At 26.8% G+C, this 23,226-nt stretch overlaps 6 protein-coding genes and 1 non-coding gene across 7 annotated transcripts in view; 4 read left to right on the top strand and 3 right to left on the bottom strand.

Moving 5' to 3' along the window:
* Positions 1-602: 602 nt before the first annotated feature.
* On the bottom strand, positions 603-1,493 carry PDX1 (pyridoxine biosynthesis protein PDX1, putative; the record flags this gene model as incomplete). The annotated part of the gene is made up of 1 exon (XM_029006086.1): positions 603-1,493. The coding sequence occupies one exon, from the start codon at positions 1,491-1,493 to the stop codon at positions 603-605; it is 891 nt and encodes a 296-aa protein (XP_028862611.1).
* Positions 1,494-3,641: 2,148 nt separating this feature from the next.
* PmUG01_11042300 (mRNA binding Pumilio-homology domain protein, putative) lies at positions 3,642-5,699 on the top strand (the record flags this gene model as incomplete). Its single annotated transcript, XM_029006085.1, has 1 exon — positions 3,642-5,699. One exon carries the CDS (start codon positions 3,642-3,644, stop codon positions 5,697-5,699), a length of 2,058 nt encoding a protein of 685 aa, XP_028862610.1.
* A 684-nt stretch (positions 5,700-6,383) lies between these two features.
* On the bottom strand, positions 6,384-7,420 carry SYS1 (the record flags this gene model as incomplete). Its single annotated transcript, XM_029006084.1, has 3 exons — positions 6,384-6,541; positions 6,857-6,972; positions 7,158-7,420. 3 exons carry the CDS (start codon positions 7,418-7,420, stop codon positions 6,384-6,386), a joined length of 537 nt encoding a protein of 178 aa, XP_028862609.1.
* Positions 7,421-11,040: 3,620 nt separating this feature from the next.
* Positions 11,041-12,942, top strand: ALV7 (inner membrane complex protein 1j, putative; the record flags this gene model as incomplete). Its single annotated transcript, XM_029006083.1, has 1 exon — positions 11,041-12,942. The coding sequence occupies one exon, from the start codon at positions 11,041-11,043 to the stop codon at positions 12,940-12,942; it is 1,902 nt and encodes a 633-aa protein (XP_028862608.1).
* Positions 12,943-14,731: 1,789 nt separating this feature from the next.
* On the top strand, positions 14,732-15,778 carry RPP1 (ribonuclease P/MRP protein subunit RPP1, putative; the record flags this gene model as incomplete). The annotated part of the gene is made up of 1 exon (XM_029006082.1): positions 14,732-15,778. One exon carries the CDS (start codon positions 14,732-14,734, stop codon positions 15,776-15,778), a length of 1,047 nt encoding a protein of 348 aa, XP_028862607.1.
* A 1,031-nt stretch (positions 15,779-16,809) lies between these two features.
* Positions 16,810-16,891, bottom strand: PMUG01_11042000.1. Its single transcript has one exon. It is a non-coding gene (tRNA).
* Positions 16,892-17,890: 999 nt separating this feature from the next.
* PmUG01_11041900 (conserved Plasmodium protein, unknown function) overlaps positions 17,891-23,226 on the top strand; it is a gene marked incomplete at both ends in the record, with an annotated part of 5,815 nt that continues 479 nt past the window's right edge. Inside the window, 2 exons of the mRNA XM_029006081.1 lie at positions 17,891-22,603; positions 23,004-23,105. Coding sequence (XP_028862606.1) covers positions 17,891-22,603; positions 23,004-23,105 — 4,815 coding nt within the window. The remainder of the gene's footprint in view (positions 22,604-23,003; positions 23,106-23,226) is intronic.

Genomic DNA, 23,226 nt, shown 5'->3' with positions numbered 1-23,226 from the left:
GAGTATTACGTGCAAAAATCGGAAATATGCGCGGCATCAACATGTAACTAATAAAAAATTCCCCCATTGCGTATACAAAGGTACGGTTTTACGAACATGTCTTCTTTGAATTTATGGAATGCCCACTGAGGTTCGTAAGACATATACAAATACAAATGTACATATACAACTACTAAGCACACACATACGTGAACATACGTAATATTTTTATGTATCCATATATTTACATTATTTTTTGCATATACCGTTTTTTCCCTACATTTTCGGACATACACAGCACTGCACATGAGTTCTAATAAATAAAAATGAGAGATGAATAAAAAAATTAAAGTAAGATTTTAAAAAGGAAACCATAAAGCAATACGAAATGACAAAAAAGGGTAAAAAAAATCCAAAAAATGCAAAAAGATTGAAACAAAAAAAGTAAAAAAAATGGAAACAAATAACGCAAAAAAATGTAAACAAATAAGGAATAAAATGTCAACAAGTAAGGTAAAAAAATGGACACAAAAAAGGCAAAATATACATTAAAATCGCAATGAAATGAGAAAAAAAAAAAAATAATAATAATAATAAAAGCTAAAATTTCCGTAAATGATAAACTAGATCTGTTCTTCATTTTTATTCTTCCATTTGTCTGATATCTTGGTACTTCCACACATGGCTCTTCCTAAGTTAAAACTAACATTTAAAAGTATCTTTGGGTTATTGAAATTGCTAACGGCCGTAACAATAGATGCAGCCATTTTCCTGGGATTCTCACTTTCAAAGATTCCAGAACCCACAAAAACACCGTCCATACCTAACTGCATGCACATGGCAGCATCTGCTGGTGTTGCTACACCTCCTGCAGCAAAATTAACCACTGGTAATTTTTTTAATTTTCTTGTAAGTAATAAAAGATCAATTGGCGCCCTTATTTTCTTTGCATAATTGTAAATTTCGTTATCGTCTAAGCCACAAACATATTTAATTTCACTATTTAGTGTTCTAATATGTTTAATTGCTTCAATAATATTACCTGTACCTGCTTCCCCTTTTGTTCTAATCATTGAAGCACCTTCTGATATTCTTCTCAATGCTTCACCTAAATTTGTGCAACCACATACAAATGGAGTTTTAAATTTGTGTTTATCTATATGATTAAATTCATCTGCCATTGTTAAAACCTCGCTCTCATCAATCATATCGATTTTTAGTTCTTCTAAAATTTGTGCTTCTACAAAGTGACCTATTCTAACTTTTGCTAATACATTTATAGAAACACATTTTTTAATTTCTTCTATCTTTATAGGATCTACACTTCTAGCTACACTTTCTTTGCTTCGTAATTCAGATGGGATATTTTCTAAAACCATTACACCTATTGCGCCTGCCTCTTCCGCTATTTTTGCTTGTTCTACATTCTTTACGTCCATTATTACTCCTCCTTTCAACATTTCACACCATCCGTGTTTTAGTACTATTGCGTCGCTCTCTTTGTGATTCTCCATTTTTTTCAATTCTTGCATAATGCTACGTTTTATCCTAATTTTTTTTATACATATACATATACATATATATATACATATACATATACATATACATATACATATATATATACATATACATATATATTTACTTTACATTTACTTTATATTGCTCTGTTATTTTATTATTTTATTTTTTTCAGCTGATATTGGTACTTCAATTTTAATAACATTTAGTTATTTTTTTAAAATTTTCAAATATTCGCATTACTCCTAAAAAATTATACGCAAATATATATATATTTATATACATATAATATACATTATACATAATACATATAACATATGCATAACTTTGAGATTTTCTTTTATAAAATTTTTATCCTTCACTACATCGTAAATATAGATATAGAATATTATTTTCTTTTTTTATTTTTAATACCTATAATGTAAAAGTGACAAATTTACAAGTATTTTATTATTTTTTTATTTTAATATTTTATTTTTGTACGCTATTTTATATTTTTTTATTTTAATATTTTATTTTTGTATTCTATTTTATATTTTTTTATTTTAATATTTTTCTTTTTATATTTTTATTGCTTGTTCAGGCAATTTAATTAAATATACTCATTGAACTACAATTTAATAATTCAACGACAAATTTCTAATAAAATTATTTTTAATAAATGTTTTATTTTGTACACTTTTTCTTTTATTCTTTCAATTTTTTATATTAAATTATAAGCTTAAATCTCTTCCTTTTTAGGATAAATTTTCTTCTTTAAAAATTAACACTATTAAGGAAAGTAAAAATTAAAAAGAAAAAAATTTAAATGCATTCTACAAAATTATTTTGTTATATTTTATATATTATAGTTTCCAGAAAATAAAAAAAAATATCTTAATGATATAGTACCATCATGTACATATTTATATAAGTATATATATTTATCTATAATGTTTATGTATATATACCTATACATATACAACTTTAAGCACATATATATATATTATATGTAGATAGATGATATATATTTATTGTTGCAGATATGACAAGGCGCAAAATAAAGCATATAAATATATTGCGGGTAGTGGGTCCATGGATTACTGTGCTTTCGCTCCGCATTACAATATATTAATTTTTTCTTCCATTAAAAAGTTAAGAAGTTTTTTTGGGGGGGCTTAAATTCAACAAAATATAGAAATGAATTAAGGAAAGGAGAACTATAAATAGGTATCAAATTGTGCAAATATAAAAAAAAAAAAAAAAAAAAAAAAAAAATTAGAATGAAGATTGTTTTTACATATATATATATATAGATGATGTATATGAATTTGTGTTATATATTATAATATTACATATAAATATATATGGTAATCCTACTGCGGATATATATTTTTTTTTCAGGGGCAACAAATAATATGAGTAAACTAATTTTCTAAAAAATCTTCACCAAAATTTTCATGTTCATTGTTGGGGTTATGAAGCCAAGTTTTTACAAAATTATTTTATTTTTTTATTTTTTTTATTTTTTATTATATCTGCAATATACAATGTTCACGAAATATGTACTTTAAAATGATATATGATACTTAATATGGGAGGGAAAAAAAAAAAAAATTACGGATGTATATTGTGCAAATTATGAGAAAAATATGAAATTGAGAAGAAACCTTAAAAATATGAATTCTAATAATGTACTTACATTTATACAATTAATATACTTTTTTATCGTTATGAGCCCAAACAATTAAAAGGGAAAAAAGTTTTGCATTGAAGAAGAAAAAAAACAATATAAGTATCTGTATGTATGTATGTATGTATGTATGTATGTATGTATGTATGTATGTATGTATGTATGTATGTATGTATGTATGTATGTATGTATGTATGTATGTATGTATGTATGTATGTATGTATGTATGTATGTATGTATGTATGTATGTATGTATGTATGTATGTATGTATGTATGTATGTATGTATGTATGTATGTATGTATGTATGTATGTATGTATGTATGTATGTATGTATGTATGTACGTTTATATATATATATATATATAGTTACAAAAAAGAGATCTTTGCAACATCGGGGGGAAAAAAGAAAGGAAGAGGGTATAATTAATTGTTGTATAAATTTTTAGGGTATCCATTTAAAGAGTGTGAAAATGACGAAACTTTTTGCGATGAAGAAAAGTAAAAAGATTAAGGAAAAGAGTTCTATTAACAAAAAGGAACTAAGGGAAAAAAAAAAAAAAAAAAAAAAAATCTTGAAGCAGAGGGATGAAAATATGAATAATGTAAATAATAGCAGTACTGGCAGTGGTAATCATGCTTCAAATAATGGTGAAAAAAAAAAAAGAAAGCAGCTAATAGTAAAAAAAATTAAGAAGAAAGGCAAGATTAACCCTGAAACAACAGGAGGAACATTTCTTTTTGAAAAAAAAGAAAAAAGAAAAAATAATACAATGAAGCAAAATATGAAAAGAGTTGATAATACTATATTAGATAAAAAATGCAAGAACATTATGAATGATGAAAATTTATCAAAATCCAAAAAAAAAAAACTAATAAAAGAATGTAAAAAAAAAGTAGTAATAGAAAATTATGATTATTATAAAAAGTTGAGATTATATTTTAATGAACTATTACAAGCAAAAGATAAAGCTGAAAAAAAGAAGCGAATAACTATTATTTGGAATGAATTAAAAAAAGTTGAACTTATCAAATTTGCTCGTACGAATCTTGGTTATCATGTAATGTCCTCTTTAATTATAAATGCAGAAGAAGAAGATCAAAATAAATTATGGGAAGGTCTATTTCCACACTTCAACAATATTGGTACATGCAATTTTGTTTCGCTTATATTTCAATGTTTTTACAAACATGCAAAAAGTGAAAAGATAAAGAATGATATTTTCTTGTGGTTATTAAACCATTCGAAATTGTTTCTAACAAAATTTGCTTCAAGATTATGGCACACAGTTTTTAAAAAGTTAAAAACAGCCATGAGGATAAAAATGATTAACTTTTTACTTATTCCAAACATTAATGATATAAAGAATATTTCACCTGAGATTTTAAAAAAGGCTCCGAGTGAAATGATTAAAACATTTAATGAAGAAAATAAAATGTCGATTAAAAAATATTTGATGGAAACTATTGAAAATATTGTAGAAAAAGAACTACTATATAATATTGTTTCTCATAATATCCTCCTAGCTGCATGTGAAATATTAAACGAAGAAGAGTTAATTAATGTAATGGAAATAATACATGAAGGATGTGAATATTTAATATCAACAAATATTGGTAACAAAGCCTTAATATATTTACTAGGGTACAGTACTAGTAAACATAAAAAAAATTTAATAAAATTATTAAAAAACAATATAGTAGATTTGTGTAAAAATAGTGTAAACTTCTTGCTAGTTATTAGGCTTTTAAAAATTACGGATGATACCAAAATTTTGAATGATATGATAGTTCAAAAAATTGTAAGTGATTTTGAAAACTTATTAAATGATTACTATGGTTTTTATGTTATTTTAGAATTTTTTTATGACATAAATGAACATAATGAAGATAAATATTTTAATGTTACATGGAAAAATATGATATATTCCAAGGCAGTGAAAAGTGTCAAAGATGGGTTCAAAAGAAAAAGTGAAATTATACAGCCCATTATTGAACAATTACTAATTGTATTCCTAGATAAAAATAAATTAAATAAATATTTAAAGGATAAAAGATATATTTTTATTATTTATGAATTTTTATCATACACTCAAAATGAACAAGTGCTAAAAAATTTATTGTTCTTTATAGAACAAATTATATATTTATATAAAAATGAGGCTAATATAAATGAAATGTATAATTGCAAACATATTAATGACTTGTTCAGGAGGTTTTTCACCTCCTCCAGAAGTTATAATCTATTAAGTAAAATGTTGGATGGCTGTACATTTTATGAAAAGTTATGTAACATATTTCTTCTTGACATAGAAATTGTTTTGAAATCCGAGTTAATTAAAACTTTTAACAACTTATTTATATTTGTAAAACAAAAGGACATTAACATGTATGAAAAATTTTTAACATGTACAGGTCAGGTAAATAATAGAGAAATTTACAACGAATTAAAACAGACAACTCCAAAATTAACGTATTTTAATAAGTATCTTGAACTAATTAATGTAGATATCAATATGGAAAAGGAATAAATTATTTCAATTTTCAAACCCCTTGTTGCTATGTGTTGCACATGTATTTTTATTTTTTTTGCTAATTAAGCCTATTTGTTCGCGCTTTAAAATGTAAACAGCAGTTATAAAAATAAGAGAGTATTACCCGGCATTTAATACATATTTGTGTATATGTTTATATATATATATATATATATATATATGTATGTATCAATTTTTTTTTTTTTTCCACGTATCAAACATTTAATAAATTTTAAAATAAATCTTTAAAAAATTTGAATAAATTGTGCTTATATGGTAAGAAATAAAAAAAAAAAAAAAAAATTTTATAATTTTTTGAGTTATTTTTCTCTTAAATATGTGTATATCCATAAATACCACTTAAAAATTACACACAAAAAAAAAAAAAAAAAGAAGGTGTAATTTCCTTTAACGTGCATATGTAGCCCATAACAAATGTCTAAATTTTCCGTGTGCAGTTATTACCAAAAGGAGGTTGTATTCCTCATCCTAACAATATCATTTACGTTGAAACATATTATAGACTTCCTTGGAGCATAATTTTATTTAGTTTTTGTAGCTACTCTGTGCTTTTCGTCGATGTGTATATCTATTCATATATAATGGTAGGTTGTAGAAACAGTAAAAGCACTTAATTGACTGTGTAATATAGGAACAGTATGGATATACTCACACAAGTTATTACAGTTTTTGCGTGTTATAAAAATATACATTATAGTTACTTCTTACAATGTAGTGTTGTTCAAATAAATTTCTTTCAATGTTATCCTTGTAGCATAGGCACTCGCTTATAAGCACAGTTATCATGACAAAAAGGAAAAAGCTTAGATACCATAAATCTATAAAACGTAAAGTTCCATATGACAAACATAAGCATAAAACAGCAGGCACATAAAAATGAAACAGTATAGAAAAATATGAGCAACGAACAATATGAAGAAGCAATAACATGAACACATAATAACATGATCAAGCAATAACGTGAACAGGTAATAACTTGAACAAGTAGTTACATGAACGCATAAAAACTTGAGCATATAAATGTGCATTAAAAGGATACATATAAATTAAACTAAAACAGGATTTAACCAATATACAAAAAAAAAAAAAAAAAAAAAAAAAAGTTTTACACACAATACTTTTTCTTATTTTACATGAGACAGGAAATCTCGAAACCACAATAGATAGGCATAAATGAATTATACCGTAAGATGTGACGTAGTCTAAATGTTTTTTTGATCTTTTGACGACAATTTTTATGAATAAAGATCTATATAATTAAAATAACATATATATAAATATAAATATATCTGTGTGTATTTTTCTGAACATGTATTTACACACGCATATATATATGCAATTTATACACACCTACTTGTGTAAGCCCTTTTAACTGTTAAAGGATCATTACATAAAAGGGATGCATTTTCTTTATCCTTTATCCTTTATCCTTACATTAAAACGGAGTTTAATATATTTGTAAAAAAAATACAAAACAAAGCAATATCTCCATTAAAATAGGACTCTGTATTAAAAATATAAATTAAATTTCGAAAGAACCCAGCAATAGTAAAAATAAAAAAAGTAGTTGTACTCGGAATAGCATAAAATACTGCCTGTAAACATAATATTTGCCATATAATGAAATGAACATGGTTTTCTGGAGTATCTAAAATAAATCTGCCATTTTCTTGTTGAATGTAAGATAATATTTTCATTTTTTAAAATCCGTATAAGAATAGAATAAGAACAAATAAATGATTATATGTGATATTTAATGCTCATTCCGAATAATTCCAAAAAAAAAAAAAAAAAAAAAAATATGTATATTTATACATACATATTATATGTATATATATATATATATATATTAAAGGCGAAGAAACTTAAGTATATAAAAAATAGGACATAATATTGCTCTACTATATGTATTCCCTTAGCCAAAGTAATGCCATCGTAATTCTCCATATTTTTAACTTAACTGATTTTAGTTTATTTATTGAATAAATTACTTAAATAAGCGAGAAATGACTGTTATACACATGACGTCATATTGCGCATTGCTTTTACTATTATAAAAATGTTCATTATTATTTAATTGCATTTCATTGTTTGCATTATATTATTTCTTCATTTTTTTTGTGAGCATTTTTATTTTACGTAAGTAATGTATGTATATTATATTTATTTCATTTTTTTTTTTAAGAAAAATTTTAATTTTCAAATATATCTTTTTTCTCATTCTTACTTTTTTAATATCATTACCATAAAATTCGCATTTAATGTTTGCGGACAAAGTTTTGTCATAGGTATTTAGTATGCAGCAGTAATATGATGCGGAATATTATTAGGTGTAAATATTAATTCTCAAAACTTTAAATCCCATATGAGTATTAGTGTTATGCCATTTGTACCATTACTTCTACATTACTGCAACAAGTGCTGCAACTACTACTCCTACCACTGTTGACACTATTATTTCCACCATTATTACTGTTTTGCTTTACCGTGTTTGCCAATCTCATGTTCCAATGTTATCATGGATCTCTATATTGTAAAATCTTTTATCAGAGTTAGTAGCATGCATATCTAATAAGAAAGTATAACAGGTTGCACAAAAGGAGTAGACCATAGAGGAACTTTTTCTTTTACCCTCCTTCTATTAATTACATTAAAATTAATTATAATGAAGTAATTTTTGTTACACAGATGGCAGAAAAATGTATAAAATGTAAATGTAAAAACAAAAATATAGAAAAAAACAAAAAAATTATTTTCCCACGATTATAGCAACTACAGTTTTTAATGCTACAACATATACATATATGTGAAGCCAAAAAAATAGAAGTACACTTTTTTTTGTATATTGATATAATAAATTTTTATTCCCTTAAATTAACTTTTTATTTAAAAATAATAAAAAAATCAATCCATTAAAAAATATTTTTCAAAAGATGAAAGACCTTATATTCAAATTGAATGAGAGAATATTTACAATTTAAATAATGAAATAAAACTAAGACTTAAGATTGGGCATTTTTTTTTTTTCGAGCTACGTTTCTAACTTATATATTTATTCATTCATTTTTAGCATGTTTTTTTCATTATGCAAGAAAAATTGCAGTACGGCATACCAAATTAATTGTCTTTTTTTTTGTTTATTATATTTACATTTCTATAATAAATAAGCACAATAAGCTGTTTAGCACAACCATGTTGCTTAGCAGTCATAAGACGTTAAATTGCGTGGACCAAAAAAGAAACAGTATCATTAAATTTTTAGTACCCTTTTTTTCTAAAATTTTTTCTGGCATATATCTGCTACTTGGGAAAAGAAAATTATTTTATTCGTTTTATTTTTTTTACTTTATGTTGTTACTTTATTTTGTTACTTTATTTTGTTACTTTATTTTGTTACTTTATGTTGTTACTTTATGTTGTTACTTTATTTTGCTACTTTATTTTGCTACTTTATGTTGTTACTTTATTTTGTTACTTTATTTTGTTACTTTATGTTGTTACTTTATTTTGTTACTTTATTTTGTTACTTTATGTTGTTACCTTATATTTTACTTTATTTTTTTAATTTTTTCCGTTTCATGAATAGCTTAAAAATGTGCAGAAATAAAACACACCAGGCATATATTATTCATATTTCAACTGGTTAATTAGTAAATTTTTACTTTTTAAATTTTTGTTAGCTCAACAATTTTCTATATTAAGCAACGAAAACATTGAATCATATGCACGCAAACACACACACCCACACGCAAGCATATTATTCTATAAGCTTATCAACTGTATTCTTTTATTGTGCATAAGAGCGCATAGTCGATGTAATTTGAACATATATAACCATCTTTGTTTTTTCTTTCATGTGTGAAAACTTGTAAAGAACGTACAACAATTGCTCTATTCTGTGCAAAAAAAAAAAAAAAAAAAAAAAAAAAAAAAAAAAAAAAAAAGAAAAGAAAAGAAAAAGCATATATCTCATTGTCCCTGTGTTAAATTTATGATAAGAATATCTCGTACTATCTGTGAATACCATTTCGCACAAATAGATCAACGTAAAATGCAAGCAATTAGGTTATTGTACATATGTATATACGTATTTATGTGTATACATATATATATAAATACATCTTTCAAAAAAAGGTATAAGTCCTACATGTATGTGCACAATTAGTTATACTGGGCAAAACTTTTATACCTTTTTTTTTTCTATAATTTATTTCATAAGATTCACAAAAAAAGAAGAAATTTTTAAGTTCATATTTCTTTTTTTCTAAATACGAAAGATGTATGAGTTGTAAGTACACACTAAGCAAGTGCTTTTGCTCGTTGTTTTGCTACTCATTCTGCTCGCTGTTTTGCTACTCATTCTGTTCACTGTTTGGTACTCATTTTTTCCGTTGTTTTGTTTGTCATTAATCTCATTATTATGTTGTCATTTTAAGTCATATACGACTCTTTATTTTATTTTATTTTATCTAGCCATTTTTTTCTTTAATTATTTATTTTTTTTTTTTTTTTTTTTTTTTTTTGTTCATAACAATTTATTCTGTTTTGTATACACACACAATACTAAAGTGAAGTGCCCAAATAAAAAAAAAAAAATATATAACAAAACGAAATAATATAAAATAGGACGAATTAAATAAAGAAGACAAAAATAACATATCAAATATAAGTAACGTAAAAAAAAAAAAAAAAAAAAAAGGATAGACAAACAGACAGATATATACACTATATTGTGTTGTTTTTTTCAGTTTTGTTTATGTTCTATATAACATTTTAAATTTACACCCGTAATGTTTATACATATGTAAGGTCTTCCTTTTTTTTTTTTTTTTTTTTTTATTTTTTTTTAATTTGTCTTTTTACATATTCTTGATTTTTATCTTTAATTTTTAAGAGGAATTCAAGCATTGCCCTTTTTTGTACATGCAGTATTTCTAGCATGAGCAGCAGTAACAGTTGCATTTTCAGTAGTCGTTGGAATATTTTACGATAAAATACACAAAACGTTAATTAAAACGACTGTAGAAATACGCAGTTTATGATTTTTCCAAGTATTCCTTTTTTGGGTAAATAAAAAAAAAAAAAACAAAATAAAAAATATAACATTAAATGTGAAAAGAGGGCTAGGAAGAGCGCAAAGTAAGTAGGTACAAAAATATTTTAAGTGAAGTCGCGGCATTAAACAACTGTTGTTTGTATATTTCTATGCGCAAGTATATATATACACACACATATACACACGTACACATATACATGTGCAAACGCTAGGGAAAGTTTGCGAATTTAGAGAAGGAATTACAAGGGACGTGTATGAATGATGGAGGATAAACAGTGCAAACTACTGCTCAGTGAGTGCTGCAAGGGGAATTATGCAGCCCCCGTTATAAGTATGAATATAGAGAGTGATCAAGCGTATGAAGAGGGAAATGATTATACATATCAAAGTAGTGAGAGACCAGTGATAAATGTAAAGGGAGATCAACCTGTGTTTAATATTCCTGTATACCAAGATAAGTATGTGCGTGATAAAATAATCGAGTCATCAAAATATGAAATTCAAGATGTGGTACAACCAAAATATTATAGTCAAGAAACAAAACATGATGTACCAACAGTTGAATTATTATACAAAGAAAGAAAAATAAATATACCTCAAGAAAAAATTTTGGAAAATCCGGTTGATGTAGATATACCAATAGGTTATGTACCAATCTATTCACCTATATGGGATGTAAGAGAAATACCTAGAGTTATACCCAAATATGAAGGAGAGCAAAAGATTATAGAGGTAGAAGTACCTCAAATAAAATATATAGACAAGTATGTAGAAAAAGAAATCATTGTAGATATAAAAGAAAAAATTGTACCTAAAATTACTGAAATGGAAAAACAAGTTGATATAGTCAAATATCAATGGAAAGAAAAATATCAAGATGTACCTGTATGTAAATATGTACCAAAAATTGATGTTGAGTTAGATTGTCCTCCACCTTTAATAGTACCATACCCTGAAGTTCATTTTCAAAACATTTCTGAGGTTCTTAATCCAAATCAAAAGGCGATAGATATCCCTCCTGAACTATTAAAAAATAATACATCCTATATTCAACAGGCACCTATTATGAACAGGGAAGCTTCTGAAAAAAGGCCTTTCTTTGAATTTGCTCGGTTGATATCGAAAAAAGATAGAAAGCTGGGAAGCCACCAAGGCGACCAGGAAAAAAGCCAAATAGACAGTTACAGAGAAATCGATGGTTACAAAGAAGTCGTCGGTTATAGAGAAGTTGAGGATGATTACGAGGATAAGAACGACATTGTGCTAACACCTGATGGGCAACGTCAAAATGTAGAGGATAAGAACAAAAAAACAAAAAAAAAAAATTGGCTTTTCTGTTCCTTCAACAACTGCAAGGATCAAAGGGGAGAAACTTCCCTTAATGACATAGATCCACAGACAGGATATCCTAAATCTATGCCAAAAGATTTTTCTGCTTTTTTTAAAAAAGATTTAAATAAGGTCAAAAAACAAATGGGTATATATACTGATACGAAATCAACAGCATCAAGTAATTTTATAGAGAAAAGTCCTGTCAATCCTACCATTGAATATGTAGGTAAAATTGATAAGCCACCAATAGATGGAGGAAAGTTAGATTCCATATCTTTCAAATTACATGCAATTGAAGTACATCAATTTATACCTGTACCTAATATGCCTAAACCTAAATTTCTAGATTTAGTGCCTCCTGAAAATTTTGAACAAAATGATATTTCGTCCATTCAAAATTTATTTGGATCCACTTCTGAGGGTTGGGTTGATCCTAAAATTACTGGCTTCATTGCACCTATGATGAATGACGTTTTACATGGAAATGTACAACCACAAAGTCCTTTTTTTAACAAACTCAGTATTAATAATAATAAAAACCAAACCAAGTCCTTCACGTCCATACCAGGTGAAAACTGTAATAGTGATAACTATAAATATGTTGGAAACTACCATGGCGGAATGGACCACACGCAACAAGGCGATTATCAAAGTGGAATGGATCACACGCAACAAGACGACTACCAAAGTGGAATGGATCACATGCAACAAGACGACTACCAAAGTGGAATGGATCACATGCAACAAGACGACTACATCAACTATGACAACAACTCTTCCTTAAACTATATAAATGAAAACTATGAATCTCACGATGCAGTAATATATTAAGATTTTTATTTAAGGCAGCTAAGCACTACATGAGAATAGCATCTTCTACGTGGATATGTATCGCTTTGCTTTATTTCGCCTTTTCAGATTAGCTGCAAAATGGTGTATTCTATGTATGTTATGCGTAACAATATGTCTATTTTTTAGCAAAAAATATATATAAAAAGGCAAACGAAAAAGGAATGAATTGGATGGATTACTCTAGCAACCACAATTTTACTGTAATGAGGGTAAAAGAGAAATATATGCGTACAGCTCTTTACGGTTTCTTTTCAATTTAGCCTCTATCGTCCCTTCGTTTTGAAGTTCTTCCCCATGAATATATATATATATATATATGTATGTACGCACATGTTTAAATGTGTATGTACGTATGCACGTCTTTGTGTTAATTCTATTAACTGCACAGCCTTCCATGATGTGCACTTATCTCACGTACGACTGCTTCTAAAAATCATGACGCAAGAGCAATTATATGTTTTGCCATTTTACTACTACTTCTAAATATCATTTCGAATGAGCAAATATATTTTTTTGGCATTTTACTACTGCTTCTAAAAATCATAATGAATATGCAAATATATTTTTTTGGCTTTTTATTAGTGCTCCTTATTTTGCTTTGTAAACATATAAATATATATATACATTTTTTAAACCCTAAATATAAATATTCGTTACACCTAAATATATATACATTTTTGACCTTGTCTCATGCCCTCCCATGTTGCCTCTGGTTTTTACTAACTTTTTTTTTTTTATATATACTATACTCTGCTTTGACCAATTTTATTTTACGTTGCTTTGTCCACTGTTTGTATGTTTGTATGTTTGTACGTTTGTATGTTTGTATGTTTGTATGTTTGTATGTTTGTATGTTTGTATGTTTGTTTGTTTGTTTGTTTGTTTGTTTGTTTAATTTCGCCGCTAACAGATTTGTTCCCTTCTATGGAGGCAATTAATTACATATTCACAAGGTGTATATTTTTTTTTTTTTTTTTTTTTTTCTCTTAACTAAGGTTTTCCCTTAACATCGTCACTTCAAACGGTATCGTCCAAAAAAAAAAAAAAAAAAGAAAAAGTTAAACATAAACACAAACAGAAGCATATAAAGATAAATTTGTTTTTCTAGCAAGAAATGTATATATACAAATGCATATATACAAATGCATATATACAAATTTATATGTACAAGTGCACAAGTGCAAAAATATATATGCACTTATCATAGTTAATTTTGCTCTCCAGTGTTCTTAATGAAAAGAGGAGTACTAAAATTCTGCGATTTAGGGCTCTATGATACAATTAATTCAAATTAAGCAGAGAAAATAGGACCGAAAAAAAAAAAAGCTTCAATATTTTATTAATTTATTTATATTTACGATAAATATTACGAAGGAACTACAACATTTTAATCTCTTTTCGAAAATATTTTTTTAATGTTTTTGAGATAAGCCATTTTTGACTGCTTTGCATAAGGGAAGAGTTATGAATGTGAAATGGTAGAGGATTGTTTTGCGCGCCAAAATAGAAATATACGTACCAAAAAAAAAAAAAAAAAAAAAAAAAAAAATGAAGAAACAGTAAAACAGTGAAACAACAAAATAGTATAATAGAAGTATAACATAATAGCAGTACAGTAGAATAAATGGGTTAGCGAAATATAGTAAAATCCATGTCTGCGTATTAACTGAGGGAACGTTTTATTTTTTTCCTGCCCACTTCTGTAAAAAATGAGAAAAGAGCAGTATTATTCACGTAAGAACGCCCAAACCCTTCTGAGCAATATAAAATGTATGCAGATTTGCACTTAAAATATTCCTCGAAGAAAAATGCAAAAGCGTTGATATTCAAGGCGCTCCATTCAGGGTATAGTGTAGTTGCTATATGTACAGACTATGATAAGAATACTAATGACAGTTTTAACGAATCTTGGAAAATTATAAACTGTTTTAGATATAAAATTGCTGATATAATGAATAAGTCGAAAAAAAGTGAATCAGGAAATTATTTCATTGATCAGATGAATGATGAAGATATAATGGATGACCATTTATTAAGAATAAATAACAGCATAGAGGAAAATTATATTTTAGTTAATAGACCTAATACCTTATCCATCAAAAATTTATGCGATGATTTTATGTTATACGTACGAAATGAAATGACAGAAGGGGAGTTGCAAAGTTTGCGTGCAAATTTGTTGAGCAGTGCTGCTTTGACGTCTAGCGATGCAATAACAACTGCTGGTGCTCAGACACATAGCAGCTGTGCCCCAAAAGAAGTAGACTTTTACCTATCAAACAACACGAGCACGTATGTACTAAGAAGGCTGAATATAAAATACGACGATGCTGTAAAAATGGGAAATTACCAAAAATTAATAAGAGAAAATAACTTCAATCTGATAGCAATTGAGATAAGTTCTCCTGAGGAAGCAGATATGACAGCGACTAAATTTGATTGTGATATAATTTTTTTTAATATGAAAAAATCTTTTGTTTCTTTAAAAAAAGCAGATATACAAAATGCTTTAGATAAAGGAATATTTTTTGAAGTATCTTCGTTAAATACCATAAATGAAGATCATCAACATTTTATTTTTTCATCAAATATAAATAATATTTTTTCAATTATTCCATTAAATAAAATTATTATCAGTTCAGGAAGTACAAAAGAAAGTGAAATAATAGAACCTTTGAATTTTTTAAGACTCTTTTTTAATTTCAATACCTTAACGTGTAAAGATCTTATGGCATGCATTACAACTGTACCCCTCTCTTGTATTCAAAGAGCATCGGTTAGAAAATCCTTTAACACTGCAGTATTTTACAAGTAATTATCATGGACGCAAAATATTATGGATATAACGAGATTATAAGTCCTTATTACGTTTTAATTTTTAGTGCTAGTCCGTTGCAAAAATCAATACAAGCGCTTAACTTTTTTTTTTTTTTTTTTTGGTTCATTTTTATCCATTTTGCTTGCGTGAAATTTTTACTAGTGCCTTCTCCACATCTTATTTATTATCATGCCCCTACAGTTGTTGTAGCCATTGTTGCACTGAGGTAGCTTGTGCCCTTGTTTTTCCCGCTCGCACCGTTCTGTAATATATACTTTCCTAGTATTTCTTACCTTGTGCGAATGTTTCATATTAAACATATTTTGTGCACTGGTCTTTAAGAAGTATATTCCTGCATGTTACTAGCGCATAATTAAAAAGTGGAATAAAACTTCTCAACTGTACACTACATTGTTACGGTCCTAAGAATATATTACAAAAATAAAATTATTACATTTTTACCATCTTCATTAGTAGGAATATAAAACATTGAAGTGAGAAAATTTGCTCAAATTTTTTCATATATAAGTGAATATATGTGGGAACTTTTTAAATTTATAAAAAAAAGAAAAATTAAATAAAATAAAAAATAAAAATCATTTAAAATTTAAAAAATTTCTAAATAAATGACTCATATTTATTCGTGTATTTTCCACTGGTGACAAGTATATAATAAAGTTAGACTATTTTTTTTCTTTTTTTTACACAAATAAAAAGTACAATTTACGTGCTATTTTTTATTTTTGATTAAATTCATATTACGCTCATTAAGCAAACATCCTAAAACATCCTAAAATTTATAGGATATGTAATAATTATTAATTTTTTTTTGATTCTTTAAATTATGAATTTTATTTATTTATTTATTAAATTTCAAAATATACTTTTGTATTGTTTTATTGTTTTAAAAAATTTATTATAATTATAATTATATTTATTTTATGTTCAAAATAACATATTTAAAACATTCAAAACATTCATCATTTAAATTCATCGTTTAATTCATTTAATTCATTTTTTAAATGATTCGACAGCTGCAGGATTCGAACCTGCGCAAGCATAGCTCATTGGATTTCAAGTCCAACCCCTTAACCACTCGGGCAAACTGTCAACACTATAAAATATCGAGGGTGCAATATATCTGAACACAGTTTTGTACAAACTCTGTTCATTTTATATTATATTTCTCAAAGCAAAAGTAAAATACATTATTTTATTTTAAATAATAAATAAATTTTATAAAATTCTCCATCTTTTTAATTATTCCTACGACATACTGCATATGTTTGTAAGTACCATATATTCGCTTTAGTGTTTCACGAAACATCCTGTAGCAGGGTGTCTAGCACTTTGTTTTCATTTTGCCAGTTAGTGCAAGTAAGAGTAGTATACTTGTAAGCACGCATCTAAGTATACACGTTTGTATACACTTACGCGTACCCATATATATTTACACTCATGTTTGTTCCATGACTAGCACTACCAACATTCTCATTTCTCGTTAGTAAAAATATTTTTTTTTTTTTTAATTTAAACTTTTTACCATTTTTACATTACTTGTTCAGGCAAATATGTACATATGCATATATATACATATACATTTATGTATTTTTTTTTTTTTTTTTTTTTTTCTTTTCATCATTTTGCTAATCCACTAAAATAGGGAAACAACGAAGTACCAATTGTAGGAAAATCTAAAGAATTACAAAGGGAAGTAAGAAAAAAATAAAATAAACTACTTATCATTCCAACGAGGGAAAGGGGCAAAGAGGTGTACCAGAAATAGGAAAAAATCAGTATGTGGAAGGAAAATAATTAAAAAAGGATAAGGGAAAAAAAAAAAAAAAAAAAAAAAATATAAATCATCGCTTCACCTAAACACAAAATGTTTACACAATAATTGTATCATTAAAATAGGATAGCTGTTCAGTTTTACAATATTATGATGATATGGCGAACATATTTTAAAAAATGAAAAAAAAAAAAAAAAAAATAACTGTAACACAAAAAAAAAGGGGGCATAAAAATAAATTTAGGAATAATATGATATAACATATTTAAAGATTTATACCTACCATAACTCGTAACAACGACAATTATTCTATAATAATGATGATAAAAAAATTGATCACCAAGTGTTCCTATAGATTTATACTTCATACGACGGCAAGAATTGAAGCTACACATGCAAACTCGATATATAAGTACAATTTAAATGGAAAATTAACTGAACGCGCGTTTAGTTCTATAGATAAACAGGCGGAGCATAGGATAAACGCAGTTCGTAAACGAAGGAAGGAAGTAGACGAAGCGGTCAACCTAGAGGAGGATAGAGATGCAGAGGAAGAAGTTCAGGTAGACGAACCTACTCACGAAAGCGATAACGTATTTGTGCAGAAACAAAAAGAGTTCATACACAAATTTGACGAGGAGAATTGTGATAAAGAAGAACATAGCACAGTGAAGATATTAAATAAAAATGATACCAGAAGTAGCGATTTTTTGCTGCATAATGAAAAGTACGTAAATTTTATAAAAAAATATAACCAGAATAGGAGATGTAAGAAAAATCGATTCAGTAAATATTCTGAACAAGTCATAGAGGAGGATGACAAAAGCTTGTGGGAAATTTTAAAAGAAAAAGAAGACTATTTAAAAAACAAAAAAAAATTGAAATCTTATCAAAAGGAACTTGATTACAAAATGAGTAGAGAATACGAAAAATTAAAAAAAGAAGAAATGTTTTTATTAGTAGATCAAAACAAGCAAAATGGGCAGAAAAGAAAGAAAGAACAAATGGATAGTTATGGTAAAAATGTAGATGATAATATAGTAGTAGAAGCGGAAGAAGAAGGAAAAAAAAAAAAAAAAAAAAAAAAAAAAAGCATTATAGAAGACGTGCATGATGATATTGACGCATATTTAAAAAACGACAACACATTCGTCAATGATATTAAGTCATACAACGAAATTTATCAAGACCACCTTTTAATCCAAGAAAAGGGTGACGATGATCACTTGGATCAGATGTCCAAAGTGGATGGTACCCCTTCCAATGATAGTACAAATTTGGAAAAGGACGATTTTAATGTAAATTGTTTAATTCAAGAAGAGTTAAAGACAAAAGCTATTTTTCACTCTATTGGAAAGCCTAACCGTGAACATAAAAACATTGAGAGCGATATTTTAGTTGATGACTTAACAACACCAAATGATAACAGTTCTGATAGTAAAGTTAACAGCTCCCTTTTTGTTGAAGAAGTGGAAGAAATAACAGCGAAGAAATGCATCAAGGGATTGATTGAGGGAAAGGCAGGTAATGAGTCCAGCAAAGTGGCGGAGGGAGTGAAAGAATCGAAGGAAATGAAGGAAGCGACTAAATGTAACGAAGGGCAGCTCGAACATATGAAGCAAGACAACCACACTATAGAGATAACTCCGATCGAAATTTTGAACAGACTAAGCGGAGAAAGCCTGAGCAGCATCATTGATGGAAATATAGACAATTTAATTATACAGAGAGAAATAAAAAAAGAAAAAACTGCGAATGGTATAATAAATGTAGTGTACAACAATTTGAACAACTGTGATAAAATAAATTTAAGTAGTGCACTAGTGAAGATGTCAAAGTTGTTAGATTCTTATCAAAAACAAAGTATTATTAAAAATTATATGTATTTGAGTATAATAAAAAAAATAGAAGAAAATTTATCTACGTTTGAAATTTCTAACTTGGTTCAAATATTCTACGCTTTTGTAAAAATTGAAAATTTCCCCTTCTTTTTTAATGATATAATAAGTAGCATTAATAACAAATTAGACGAAGCTATGCCTAAGCAGATATGTAGTATCTTATACACACTAAGTAATATTATCATTGAAACAAATGAAAGTAGGATGTTAAAAATGAAAATCATTGACAAGATAAAGAGAAATTTATCTTCGTTTGTATGTCTTAATGATGTTATTTGCTTACTTACATCCTTATCAAAATTAAAATATAAAGATGTACACACCTATTATCAATTGTCCAAAAAGATTGAAGAAAATATGGATCAATTAAGTATAAAAAATGTGAGTAATATTTTATGGTCCTTCAGCAACATTAATTATACAAGCCAGCTGGTAAAAAACATCAAAAAAATTATAGAAAAACATATACATGATGCTAATTATATGGATATAATTAATATAATATATTCATTAACAAAATTGAATGAATATGATGATCATCTTTATAATGATGTTTTTTACAATGCTATTAATGTTTATTTACATAATATGAATGTAAAAAATTTGTGTATAATTTTGTGGTCATACACTTTTGCAAATGTGGATAAACCTGACTTGTACATAAATATTTTAACAAAAATAAATGAAAATATGAACCAAATTACTACGAAAGATGTTGTTTCGATATTAACTTGTCTAAGTAGAATTAAATATAATTACAGATATAAATATCTATTTAATCATTTAAAAAATAAAGTAATAAAAAATGTATATGCATTTACCCCATTGCAGCTTACGAATATTATATATCATTCATCCGTTCTAGAAATGTATGACCACAAATATTATTATGTACTTGTTCAGCAAATTTATCAAATAAGAAAATTATTGTACTTGGAAAATTTGACCTTAATTTTGTATGCCTTAAAAAATATATGTTATTTAAATATCCAAAATTTGGATATATTCAAATTAATATCATATATATTTGAGCAGGTAGGTAAGAAATATAAATTATTATGTGGAGAAGATTGTGTTAATATTACGTTAATAATAAATGACTTGATGAAATACTCAAACCAGGGATATCTTTCCTTTACTCATATATGTAATCTTAACAATGGGGAAAATTATGCCCATCCGTATATGCATGTAGAGGACCAAAGTGGTGCTAATAATTATGTAGATATATTTGATGATAACGTGAAGATAGACCATTTTGCGCATGACAAGGAAGAAGTGTATTTACCATATATTAATGACTTATTATATGAACAAATAAAGATACGATTAAACAATTTCTGGCAGTTAAATATCAAAGATGTTAATAATTTATTAATAATTATGAAAGATGGATGTATGTATGATGATGTAATATTAAATATGATTATGAGACAGATCATTCCTATTTTGCTAAAAAGTACAAATATTGAATTTTTAATTTTCTTAAGTAATATAACATCAAATAGAAACTTGAAATTTATAGCATTAACACATCTTTCTCGTAGACCTAAACTAATAAGTGTGTTTAAAAAAAAAATTAATTCAATTACTTGTTATATTTTAAACAGCTGTGAAGATGGACAATATAGTTCTGTTGATAGTAACTTTGAATATGTGCACGATGCACCAGATACTGGATATGCACAGATGAGAAATGTAACATCAACATATGAGGAAGGACAAGGAGTGAAAAGAATTTTACAAAATGGAGTTATGATGACTGAAAATGTTCATCCGTTTGGAGAGACCCTAGAAGAGCACATGACGAGTGGAGAAGCTACAAAATGGAATGTTCCCAATGATAAAAATTATAGGAGCGAAATGAAAAGCGCAGTGAGTAGTAGTGCTGTAACTTCATCATCATGGGTAAATTATGATATTCAAAAAAGAACTAGAGTAGACCTGAATAGTTGCATAGCTCTTTGTTATGCTTGTTTTAACATGCATTATGAAGATGATAATATTTTGAAAATATATGATATCATTGAACATATGATAACTGAAGAAAGAAAATCCATAAATTCGTATATGTTAATAAACTTCTTATACATTTTGACCTTAACAAATAATAAGATACCCTTAGCTAGCCACTTATCTCAGGAATATATGAAGCACAGGTATGGCCGCGATATAGAACAGCAAAATGAGAAAATAAAAAAAAAAAAAAATTTAAGTAACAAAATGCGGCAAAATGAAGATATTAAAATGTATGGAAATGAGGATATCAAAATTTATAAGAATGGGGATATCAAAATTTATAAGAATGGGGATATCAAAATTTATAAGAATGGGGATATCAAAATTTATAAGAATGGGGATATCAAAATGCATAAGAATGAGGATATCAAAATATATGAAAATGAGGATATAAATATATACAAAAATGAGGATATCAAAATATATAAGAATGAGGATGTCAAAATTTCCGAGCGGACTATATCCAGCGAGCAGAATAATTACAGTGATGCATACATGGCACATGATACAGTAGAGGGGAGTCCCAGATTAAGCTTTAATTTATTTTACGAAGAAAATGATAAACTATCTTCATATATTGAAAAAGGCGATGAAGACACTTCTCTGATATTATTAAAATTACTATATGTAAATATTATTTTAAATAAATATAATTATTTGTATCATATATTAAGTGAAATTTGTAAATATTCCGAACATTTTTATACTCATGAATTTATTATGTTGTCAAAACAGGTGTGTTATCATATTTATAATTTTTCTGATTTTTTTTGTAAAAATAAAGATATGCAATATACATGGAACAAAATTCAAGAAAATGTCTATATTAATGATGAACATATTTATTTAGATTTAAATTTTGAGAGAACAAATATAAATCTAATAAATGAAGAAAATGGTGATAAAACTGTTAACAAATTACTGGGAAATAAAAAAATATGCAAATCTTTAGATAATAATATTAATATTGCCAAATTTTTCTACTATATTCTTAATTATAGCATGGAAAATATAGGCTTCAGAAGTGCCAATTCTACTACTTCAAAAAAGGAGAGGAAAAAAGTGAAAATGTTTCACTTCGATCATGTCATAAGCGACATCCTGAATTTTGTAAGTAACTGGGGAGGCACAGTCCTTTTTTTCCCCACATCGTATACACACGTATGTATATACTTACGTGTATATACTTACGTGTATATACTTACGTGTATATACTTACGTGTATATACTTACGCGAATATACTTACGTGTATATACTTACGTGCATATTCAGATATATATTCATTGTGTCATTGCCCCATTCATTCATTTCTTCGCTATTGCGATTTCCAATTCGACCCACGTATATATGCGCATATGCACACACACACACACACACACACACACATACATACATACATACATACATACATACATACATACATACATACATACATACATACATACATACATACATACATACATACATACATACATACATACATACATACATACTTTTCCCTTCCTTCAGTTGAATGTACAGTACAAAGGATCGTACACCCATGAGAATATTTACAAAATATGTTGTTCCTTCCCGTATGAAAGACACTTGATAGATTTGCTCTCATATGAGGTAAAATGAAAAGCACGAAAATATATATATTCTTTTATGAGTCTAATGCACCTTTTTTTTTTTTCTTTCAAATGTGTAATTCGAGAAATACCTTGACAACTATGCGCATATACATATATAT

This window comes from Plasmodium malariae (assembly GCF_900090045.1).
Source record: "Plasmodium malariae genome assembly, chromosome: 11".
In the NCBI taxonomy this organism is placed as follows: Eukaryota; Apicomplexa; class Aconoidasida; order Haemosporida; family Plasmodiidae; genus Plasmodium; species Plasmodium malariae.
The sequence above is the reverse complement of the archived record's forward strand: the minus strand, read 5'-3'. Positions and strand labels throughout refer to the sequence as shown.